This window comes from Gouania willdenowi, chromosome 8 (assembly GCF_900634775.1).
Source record: "Gouania willdenowi chromosome 8, fGouWil2.1, whole genome shotgun sequence".
Classification (NCBI taxonomy): Eukaryota; Metazoa; Chordata; class Actinopteri; order Blenniiformes; family Gobiesocidae; genus Gouania; species Gouania willdenowi.
The window spans coordinates 27,478,185-27,490,196 of record NC_041051.1 but is presented as its reverse complement, the minus strand read 5'-3'; the positions used below and the strand labels follow the sequence as shown (position 1 = coordinate 27,490,196).

Below are 12,012 nucleotides of genomic sequence, written 5' to 3'. Positions count from 1 at the left end.
AGCGCTGTATTTAAACCACTGCAACACGCCTACTTCCACACGCTTTGCCCACAAGCTCCTTGCAAACCCACCCCCACCCCAGCTCCTCCTCTTCTGACTAAATTAAACAGTGTCTACTGTTTTCATCTATGTAATTCTGTTCCCGGGGGTCCTGCTGACCGCTCTCTCTGCTTATGCCTTTCCATGTACCTCATGGTAGAGCGAGTGAGAGCTCCCTTCCTTTCGGGATAGAGTTGGGGTCAATTTCATTTTTCAGTTACCCATGTTCAACTACAGTGACCAGCCTCTTTTCCAATTACAATTACATTACAATTATTTTCTATCCTCAGAAAGTCAATTGCAATTAAGTTCAAAATTACTAAAGTTCAATTATAATTAGAATGACAATTACTGAGCCTGAAATAAATAACCTAATAAAAGTTAACCTTTCTCTTGTGTTAGCTTCCTAAATCAGCTGTAAAATACACTTATCTTCAATACTTTAACTTTTACACTTATCTATCTATCTATCTATCTATCTATCTATCTATCTATCTATCTATCTATCTATCGTCTAATTTCTTTCCTCTCTATTGGTTACCTTGTCAGGTTTCCTAATCAATGAAAATATAGGTTTTAAATATTTTTGGTGTGTGCATCTGAGCCTTTTTGTGTCAGTGTACATATAGTTTTTTTTTAATGGTAACAAGTGGGAAAGCCTGATATGAAATATATTTTAATAATTTTTAACTACGTAGTTGTAGAACTGCACATAGAACTGCAGCATGGTTCCCTAATTTTGCGTTAAATTATAATTGACATTAGGGCTGGGCGATATGGCCTTTTATAAATACCGCGATATTTTTAGGCCATGTCACGATACACGATATATATCTCGATATTTTGCATTACCCTTGAATTAACACTTTGATGCACAAAATCACACCAGTATGATGATTCTATATGTCTACATTAAAACATTCTTGATCATACTGCATTAATATATGCCAATTTTAAACTTTCATGCAAAAAAGGGGATATCACAACTAAGTCAAAGTTGACATAACTGTATTTATTAAACAGTGAGTGGCTCAAACATAAAATTGTCAACAGAAAGTGCACGTTCTGTGCAAAATTGTCACAGAGACATTTCAAAACAAGACATTAGTGCAGGATGCAACTCACATGGCATTTCAAAACACAAAATTAAAGTGCACTTTTTGTACATAATGCCACTACAATATTTTAAAACAAATAGTGCCCTTTTGTGCATGTTGTCATTAAGATGACATTTCAAAACAACACTAAATTTAAGTGCACCTTTTGTGCATAATGGCCACTAAGATATTTAAAAAAAAAAAAAAAAAAAAGTCCGCGAGTTTAACGGTATGGTCATTTTCAACACCGCACAGACTACAAGCTGCGATATATCGAGTATATTCGATATATCGCCCAGCCCTAATTGACATATTTTTAATGAATTTTCATGGCATTTACAAGTACAAAGTCAATTATCTCAAATCGATTACAATTTCATTACGATTACGACAGCAACAGATATTTTAAATCACAATTACTCCATAATTGTAATGCATGATCAAATACGTGACTACAATTATAATTGACTCCAACCCTGCATTGTCAGAGAGGTCCCAGAACAGAGTCTTACATCTAATAAACAATCTGACTAAAGATATTGGCAAGAAATGTACTTTTGTGTTCTTAGATGAGGTGAGCAGAAAATCAAAGAGCCACCTCTTCATCCCACGCGATTAAAGCATGAGATTTCCTTCAAGCGTTCAGTCAATTAACCCTTAAAAAATGTCAGTGTAAAACAGTATTTTTCTCAGCGCTGTTAAAACATGTGAAACCATATTGATTTCCCTTTAGGGTATGATGTTTCCTCACTCTGTCTGTCTAGGCATTTTCTAAGGACTCAGTTGGTCCCTGAACAACAATCATCAGCTCTGTCCACTCAGCATCAGAGACAAAGAGAAGGTCATCATCGGTTAAAGAAAAATATAGACAACAACGCTTCAAAGACACTTCTTTTTTGATTTTAATCTGTTTGTTGCAGCCTTAAATTAGGAGGGCATTGTTAGTTTTAGTTAAAAATCCCTCTGTTGTCAGAGCAAATAGCATATATGACTCATCCAAGCAGATGGTCACTTTCGTTATCTTTGGTCATTCCCATCCCATGCAGAAAAGCACAGGTTGACCCTCTATTTATAGTAATCATTTTACCAAACTATTATGTTGCTATGCTGTTACAATCCTATGTGTTCGGCTGCACCTTGCTGTGCTTTCAGTTGAAGTATGGCAACTTTGAGTTGGTGCCACATTATTGTTCAAAGCTTTGTACGAGGTGTTCGTCACATCAAAGCCAATAAAATGTAGGCCGTATATGCAGGATAAAAACAACCGTGATGAACGCACACCTTTAGCCACAGAGGAATTCTAGCAGTAGCAGACGATACTGAATTAGATTTCTTCTTATTTCCTTGATTGTGATGAAATCCATTTGCCTGCAAAGTGGTTGAAGGGACAGAAACAGTTTAGAATGAATAGAACCAGTGGTTTGCATGTACTGCATGTTTGAATTCCTGACACAGATGTGGATGGATTTACTGTACATCAAAGATTAGCTACTTTTATCACAGCGGGGGGCACAAAAATGTGATTATATGACCTGAGGGCCACATTATCAATGTTTATGTCAACATTTCGAATAATGACCAATCTGATTTTATCGTCTTTTTGTAAATATGATTTTTTTCATTTTGTGTATTTTTATTGTCGTTTTGTGTTTCAGGAATTGTTTTGTGTGTTTTGAACCTTTGAAGCTATGTTGGCATTTTTTGGGGGGGTTGGGGTTTGGGTTACGAATGGCACTTAATGACACGACAGCCTTCACGGCAGAGGTGAAAGTAACAGATTACTTTTGAATTTCCGTTTTAATGGTCACATTAAACATAATCCAGATGTTCTTAGTCTTGCTATTTCTGATTAACACCCAGCTACTGTGTTCTGTTCAGGGTTTCTACCTATTATGTTGTTACCCACATGGCACATTTTTGATTTTTGATTGAATTCCTTGGTGTTTTTTTAAAAAAATTTAAATAGTACATTTTGACAAACTTTTTATTTTATACAGGTTACGGATTCACTTCAATACTTTGACTTTTACCAGAGTCATTTTTAATTCACGTATCCATACTATTACTTGCGTACTGAAGACTGCTTGTACTTATACTTGAGTACAATTTCAATCAAGTAACAGTACTTTTACCTGAGTAGGATATATCTGTACTCTCTACACCTCTGGTTATCCACACATGGGCTTGAAAGTGGGAGGGAGCAGCACGCGCACACGCGCACGCACGCGCCCCAGCCTCCTCCAGGCTGAGCTGAGAGCGGCTGCAGACCGACTGTGTGATAATGGAAGCCCGTAGTAAGTGCTGGGATGGATGAGGGAAGTTGTCAGTGGGGCTCAGCGGTGGTGTCCGCTGTCTGTCTGAGGACGGACACTGACACGGCTCCGTGGAGGTGAGCAGGACGAGGTCCACAGCCATGGAGAAACCGAGCGGAGCCAGCGAGGAAACGTCCACAGCGAAGGTGGAGAAACAGCGCAGAGACAAGAAACCCCGGAGGCTTTTCCAGAGGAGATCCTTCAAGTCCGTGGGGAGCTTTATGAACAGGATCATCAAAACTTTGGGCACTTTCACCCACTTTGGAGACGCGGACGCGCAGGACGCGGAGGACGACGACGGCGGCTTTGGTAATGGCGCACCGTGCGTCCTGAGCGCAGGGTCCGGAGTGACCAGAGAGGACGTGCAGGTGTCCAAAACCACCACGAGCACGTCTTCGTCTCTGTGCACCGGTAGGGAAAAGCTACTTTACCAGTATGGGAGCAAAGTCCCCGGTGTGCTGGGGCTGAAAAACCACGGGAACACCTGTTTCATGAACGCAGTGGTGCAGTGTCTGAGCAACACCGACCTGCTGGCGGAGTACCTGGGCTTGGAGCGGTACAGGATGGACCTGAGCCTCAGCAGGAGCAGCCTGAACACGGCACAGGTCACCGTGCAGCTGGCCTCACTAGTCAGGGCTCTGTGGACCCTGGAATACACCCCGCAACTCTCTGTGGATTTCAAGGTGTGTATGGAAAACAGCAACAAAAGAATAGGAAAAACACCCTGCTATAAGTGTATGAGGGTTTAACCTTAACTATAATAACCTTTAATATACAAAGTATATTCAAATATTAGAAGTACCCTGTTGAGGATTGCTACTAATTTAGGTAGTGGTTTGTTTTCCTGCAAAGTAATAGGCTGTGATCCAGTGTGATCTTAGATTGAAGTAATCCATTCTGCTCTAAACAAACTATATTAGCATGGAATGATGACCATAAAAAAAAAAAAACTCTAGATGGCAAGTGTCAAACTCAAGGTCCGGGGGCCAAATCTGGCCCCTTAGAGCATGGATTCCCAACTGGTCTCACCCTGGGACCCACATTTTTCCATTGTCAATAAATCACAACCTACGCTTTTTTTTTTTTTTAGAATTCAATCAACCAAATTTAGTTATTCAAAATTCATAATCTTTTTTTTTTTTTTTTTTTTTTTAAACGTGCATTTAGCAGCATGCCTGTCAAAAGAAAAGTTTCTTCAAAATAAAAGATAAGTCCAACATGAGAGACATTAAGTATTTATTCATTTTTTTTTACCAACAACTGTCGCCGACACACCCCGTACAGGTCCCCGACCCACCAGTTGAGAATCGCTGCTTTAGAGCATCCAGTTCTGTCCGCAGGGAAAAGAAGATCATGAATCTTTGAGTAAATGACCTACTATTTTAGTTTTGGATATCTCAGCCCCTCTAAGTAAACAAGTTATCTGAAATTCCAAAATATTTGCAGGGCTTACAGTTTTCCCATGCTTATATCACGTGATGGCAGCCATTTTTAATCCAAATTTGTTGGTAGAACTCTAATTTTTCCAAAGTCCAGCAGTTTTTCCTCAAATTATTCCACAGAACTTCTCCTTATTAAATAAAAACTGGTAACGAAATCAAGGAAATCTAAAATAAATATCCTGTAGGGATTGATATCTGTCAGTTGTCGCTTGGATATTGGTGGTACTTTACATATTTGATCGATGTGTGGAAGGGCAAACTAGAGGACATTAATGTTGAAATTGCTTGTTGTGATCGCCTCCAATCTGCGGTCCACTTAAGATCAAAGGGGGCCATATTTGGCCCCTGAACTAAAATTAGTTTGATGCCCTTTTTTAGTATTGGGCTTTTGAAAAGCAGGTTGGGTTGATGTAGACCAGTGTTTCTCAAATGGGGGTACATGTACCCCTAGGGGTGCGCGATGACACTACAGGGGGTACTTGAGAGAAAGCGAGAGGAAAATTAACAAATTAAAGCATTAATAATAAAAACACACAAAATAAGAGAAAAAATATACTGAATAATCAAAAGAACAAACAACAAAATACACAAAATGACAAAAAACATCGAATGCGTTTTCTGCGGCATCGGATGAAACGTTTCGCTGGATCAAAAAATGTCCCCATTTGCTTCATAGGCTGCGCTCCTTTTTCTCCTCTCATAAACATAAACCACCAGTGAAAAAAGCCGGTGTGATTAGCGGCTAATGCTATCCTAGCTCAGTGTTGACTTTCAAAGCTAAAAATTACAGAGAGAACTTTTACCTGCTACGACCACCTCCTCACTGATTCTGCTCCACGCCAAATCCTTCCTAGTCCGGCCCCGGTTATAAAGGCCGTGTCATACAGCTCCAGGTGGTCACACACAGCTTCTACTCCATGGTTGAATGAGTGAACAGACCCGTGTCCGTGTTAACGGCCTGACACCATTGTCAACAAAGACTCTGATTGGCTTTCGTCATGCGAAACAGTCGCAGGAGTTCAATATTTTCAATAAATCGGCTCGCACGGCCATCCCTCTTGACGAGCCGATCGGACCGCACCGCAACACAGGAAAGATTTAGCCTCTGGGCCGCGTCTATCTATAGACTTTGTATGTAATCTGGAAGCACAAATATTTCGTGACGCACCCGGTGTAAACCCAGCATAAGAGAAAAATACGTATCATTACCAGCAACACACTAAATGAGAGCAAAATACATCAAAATAACAGAGAAACATACAGAACGACATAAGAAACAACCAAATGACAACATAAACACACACAATAAGAGAAAAATATACAGTAAAAAGAAGAGACAAATAACAACAAAATGCCACAAAACGAGGATAGAAATTGATCTTGATTAGAACATGAACTGAAAATTGAAAGGTCAGTCTTGGTCCCACATCAGAAGGGAGATAACATATATAAATGATAAAAACTATAGAAATAAATCTATTCATGGGGCTAAATACTGTTTCATTCCACAGAATTCTGAGCTAAATGTAGTAGTTGGACATAAGGGGGTACTTGGATTCAAAAGTGAGAGAAACGGGGTACTTGAGCCAAAAAAGTTTGAGAACCACTGGACTGTAAACAGCTGGTCCAAACACTCCTATCCCTCTATCTTTCTGTCTTGTTAATTTTCACCATCAGGTGATTGGACTTTTTTAAAAATGTCTGGAAAAATAGTTAATAGTATCCCAACATTTGCTCATGCATTAATAGCTTCTTGGTACGAGTGAAACACAATCATGTCGGTCACACTGTGTACCTTAATCCCTCCTCTTCTGGAGTGTTACAAGCCTTACATCATGTCATATAACAGTGGAGCATCCATTCACCATGGCTAATAACGGACATGAGGTTCAGTACTCTGTGACTTCAGCATTCCCCTGCTAGGTGATAATGAGGTTCCCTCGTTTTTCATCGCAGCCTGAGGACATGAGGTCAGCACATAGCCAACTCACACACGTTATGTGCGTTTGTGGTTATTTAAAAGTGCCTGAACTGGGCCACTCTCTAATCGTGCCACTCACAGCAGGTGACTACAGCTGGGATGTAAGGCAAGGTATAGAAAAGAGGCACATTCTGCTAAAAGTCTTTCCTTGCTTGATGAAAACCCGAGCACTAAAGAGACTCTGAGGCTGACAATTGAAAATAAAGGCATGTAACAGTCTGCTGTTCCTCATAAAAGTGTATTTTATGAGCTGCTGTAATTGAGGAAAATAATTGGAAAACATCATATGAAATGTATCACGCTGATATTTTCTCCAAAATCCTCTTTCAGTTTCAGTTCATTTGTTTGTTTCAAAAATATAAGACAGGCAGAAGCAAAAATGCGTATATGCTCAACATATATTATAACATTCAAGTTACCTTTTTCAATAATACACGCAAAGAAATGCAAGCATTCAACAAGTTACATTTGAGTTGCCTTTTTTCAAATAATGCAATATATATACACACAGTACGTTCTTTTACATACAACATTTAACAAAGAACACATTATATTTCTACTGCTTCACATACAGTAACTCTCGAAAATATATTGTGACATTTTCTTTTTGAAATTAAATGGTGCTTCACTCATTTTTATGTCTTTATCAACATTATTCCACAAATTAACCTCAATAACAGACAGACATCTTTGTTTAACTTCTAATCTTGCTGTTGGTAAAATAAACATAAGTTGATCCCTTAGGCTGTATTTGCAATAAAACAATATCATTTACTATGGTTTTAAAAGTGGTTCCCCAGAGTTCTACACAGTACGTCATATATGGCAGTATCAATGTTTTGAGATTTTTGTCTTTATATAATTTATGTGTTGGCTCCAAGATATTTTACAGTCAATTATGACTTACAAGAACTTGGTTTCAAAGACACGCTCAATTTTATCTACATTTATTTCTATTCAAAACAATGCAATTTAACTGAAAATAAATCTTGAATGAAATAAATAAAGGAATAATACAAATGAAGAAGAAGCTTATTAATTTAAATTGTGGTTCTATAGTAAACAATGCAAAACTGCATAATAGTTCTTTTTCTTTTTAAAAGTGCAACTGAAAATGTATTTTGTGCCTTAACAATTGAACTTTAAAAAAAAAAAAACATCATTGCACTGATTTACGTCAGATATTTGTTTGGACCAGCAGAGGGCGCTGGTAACCCAGTGGTCGGTTGGCATGCAGCTAATCTAGCAGTGAAGAAGAGATGCTATGCGCTAGCAGACAGAGCTAATAGAAAAACGTGACTTTTACAGATATTCACGTAATATTACAAATATTCTTTCGGTGGTAAAGGGGTAAGGAATCATTTATTAACATGTAACATTAACATGTAAGAGTAGAAGGCGGCCAGAAAGAAAATAGTAGCAGATTCCGCCCGCCGGTACACTGCTGGACAAGAGAAAAGATAAATAGATAGCGCCCTCTGCTGTTTAAAAGAAGTACTGCGATTCAATTTTCAAAGTATCGATGTCAATCGTGATACCTATGAATCGATTTTTAACCGCCTTGCGATTAATCGTTACATCCCTAGTTGATCCCAAATATTGTAGCTGTTTTTGGTATAACCACTCACTTCTTCCCTCTGTATCGCACATTTCAGGGCTGCTCCACCTAGAGTGCGTAACTGGGATGGAGGCGTGCAGTGACTGACTTAAGTACAGGGGGAGAATAGCGCGCATGGGAAAATAGATCCCGTTATACACAACTATAACGTCACATCTCACTCTCACTTCAAAACAGTCAACTCTTCCCCACCCCTTCCATTTCCTACCCTGACTCCCTCTTCCCTGTTCCCTTCCCCCTCACGTAGGTGTAACACTGCCCTCTCTTTTTATATTCTTCCTATAATAAAGTTTTTCTTATGCTTCCTTAGGGAGTGCTGATGATGGTCACAATTATGCAATGAAATAAATTCATTTATTTAATTGCAATAACAAAACATGCATTGCTGTCTAAAAAAGATTGCAATTCTTGTAGTGTTGACCTTCGACAGCATGTGCAGACAAAATAAAAAATAAAGAATAATAATTAATCCTGACCCCATTGCTGCCTGATGCTATTCACATCCATGCACGGTGCACACATGTATGCAAGTTTATTTAATAACTCAGCTTTATTTAATAGCCACTCGTTCTGTTTAATACTGTAAACATGAAAAGAAGCTTAATGTGATGCTACAGACACTACGTACCGGTTTACAGCTGCAGCACACACAGCTCGGAGAGCTGCTCTCTACATGTGACACACACAGCAACATGATGAGTCAAGAATGAGTCCCTTATGCATTTTTTAACATAATTTATTCATGTACCAGATGACGGCCTCCATTCATCTCCTCGGCAAACATTTGTGTGTCATTTCGCGCTTATTGGAACACATCACATTCACCACGCAGAGTCCAACCAAAGTCCGTGTTAAAAAGATAGAAATGAAGCCTAGCTCCAGGTTCGATCAAATAGCTCTCAGAAGTAGTGAAACACTGATTGTCGTCAGAATCTGGTGCAGGCGTGAAATCCGTCTCCTCTGATCCAAGTGATGGTGATGTAAATCAACACTGTTGGAGAAATTCAGTTTAAATCCAAAGAGTGATGCACACAAACGCTCTTACTTGTGTTTGCTTATAAAACGTTGCAGTGCGAATGCGGAACTTTTTGGAAACAGAAGCAAAACGTTGTCATGTAAACAGTGCCTAAACTACCTCTCTGATAGCTTTCTAATAAATTAGCAAGATCAATATCTACGGTTAGGCAGACTAAAGAAGAGGGTAACAAGGCTATATTCCAACATTGGTCTACAGGTTTGTGTTTGGGTAAGGAGCATAAAATGGAGATAGTAGATAAAGAGGTTCTTAGTCCTGTCAGTTTTACCAGGATACATATCGTTAGTGCTGCAGAAAATCCATTTTCACAATAGTGTAACAGATTTCTCCTTGCCTGTCCCATCTGTTGTTGACTCTCTCATAGCTAAAGTTTATACTGCCAAAATCTCTCCAGTTAAACCCTTTGATTCTCATCTTTTCCCATGAGACGTCTATGCTGCCACTTTATAGTATAACAATCAGAGACGGTAGGGGAGAGTGTAAACATCTTTCCAGGAATGAAAATCAGACAATCAACCCTCCTGCCTCTTGTGCATGAATAGACACTTCCTGTGTAGGTGTACACACACATTGCTGTGATTGTGCGACCACAGCAGGTCCAGAGTTCATGTAGTTAAGTCTCCTGAAATTGCCTGTTGAGTAATACCGCCGTTGCCAGCAGGGAGGCATTATAAAATGATCTGATGCATCTAAGGGTTATCTCTAAGAGGCTCCATTAGCTCCCAGACAAAGTGTCAAAGCACTCAGTTGCAATTCATCCCAAACTGGTCTTTGTTTAAGTATCTCTATCAAGCTCTTGTTTTTTTTTTAACTTGATTATCAGTCTTAGCATGGCTATGAATGCTGGAGAGTTTGTCAGAAGGGCATCAGAGAGGTTCGGCTAAAGCAGGCAGATTAAATCCACACAGGCTGTAGTATCTGCCATCATTTCCTTAGAATTTTGATTGGAAGCTGGTGTGGGAAATTGTCTTTCTTTTCGTAAGGGCTGCTTATTTTGAATACATATTTTATTGTCTCTGAATACCAATGGCCACCACATGTAGAATCATTGTTGTTTCATTTTTAAGTTAACCAGTAAAGATTAATGCTGCTGAAAAACAAAGTCCAGCTGGCTCTCTGGCTGCCTGCCACGTTCTAGCACCAACAGGCTTAAAGCACAATGCAGGTGGAAGGTGGGAGGCAGTTCTTTCTCGCTTACGTTCCACTAAAGCTGAACTGAAAGTGTGTAGTGTGTAGCGTGTTGTATAACATCGCCACTATGTCCTGTCCTGAGTTTCTACTCTTGTGCTTAATGTTCATAACTGTGCAGTTGAAGAGTTGACTTTCTGCAACCTGGGAGCAGATGTGATCCTTTGATCTGGAAGGCTCCCGTGTTCTCTCTGATCCCCCACCCCCACCCTCCCTCCTCTCCAGTGTGGTGTGTTTGTGCTGAGGGGCCTGGACAGGGACGAAGGCTGAAACTCAAACAGTTACTCAACATGTAATTTACTGGTTCCCATAACATGGGAAGCCTGTGAGAGAAAGGTGTTGGGGAGTTCGCGTAGGCTGGACAGCTTTAGGAATGTCTTTCTGTCTGCAGTTTGGATAAGCTCCGATTTCTCTCAAGAAGAGAGTTTTATTATTAGAATGTGTTAAAATCACCATCAACGTGAGATTTCTAACCGTGAGACATTCAATAATGGAGAATAAACAAATGATCATGCTTTTGGTGGCTCCGAGTCGGGGCCAAAACATTTGCTCTAGAATTTGCTAGCCTGATCCGCTCTAGACTTTGTTTGTGTGCTCACACCGTTTTAACCACTGTAGGTTCCACACACCTCAGAACATAGTTCCAGCAAGATTAATTTTGTCTTCTTTTTGAATGGTATGTTAAGTTGAGGTTCTGTTTATTCAGACAAGGTTTTTCAGGAAATTTTTGTATCTCCTGACATGTTTTGACTGCCAGTCTTCGTCACAATAGTTCTGCTGATCGCCTTTGATGGTTCCTTTGACGTTTCACTTTCATGTAATAGTTTCAGCAAAATTGATTTTGTCTTCTTGTTGAATAGTGGGGGTGTTGAAAAAAATTCATTCGGCGATATATAATTTTTTATTTTTTTTTAACGTTTATTTAACCAGGAAAACCTTTTCCACTGCAGGAGACATTGAAACTGCACAAAGAAGTGCTGAAACCTGGGCATGTTAACCAGCTTGTGTTTTTTTTCTCAATAAAATCTAAAAAGAAAGTACTAACTTTCTGCATTTTATTTGTTGTTCTAGGCGTATACCTCAGTTAAGTTGCACTAAAGTCAAAGTTGGTTTAAAAGCCACAGGCAGATTGTGTGTTTTGTTTTATTTGAACTTGTTGGCACATGGCATGTTAAAGCCAATGTTTTGAGTGTAAAATATGCCAATAAAATATATTTCATACATAATGTTCTCATAAAGGTGTACGCATTTACAGATTATTTGTTTCTTAAGTCATATATTAAAAAAAAATCACAATAA

At 39.2% G+C, this 12,012-nt stretch overlaps 1 protein-coding gene across 3 annotated transcripts in view; it reads left to right on the top strand.

The window, feature by feature from the left end:
* Nucleotides 1-3,366: 3,366 nt before the first annotated feature.
* Nucleotides 3,367-12,012, top strand: part of usp43b (ubiquitin specific peptidase 43b) — an 87,785-nt gene continuing 79,139 nt past the window's right edge. For 2 of the 3 annotated variants that reach the window (XR_003674688.1, XM_028456027.1), the window contains exon 1: nucleotides 3,367-4,131. Coding sequence is in view for 1 of the 3 variants with exons in the window: in XM_028456027.1 (XP_028311828.1) it covers nucleotides 3,550-4,131 (582 nt within the window). In the remaining 2 variants the exon portion in view is untranslated. The remainder of the gene's footprint in view (nucleotides 4,132-12,012) is intronic. The other variant, XM_028456028.1, reaches the window with a different exon arrangement.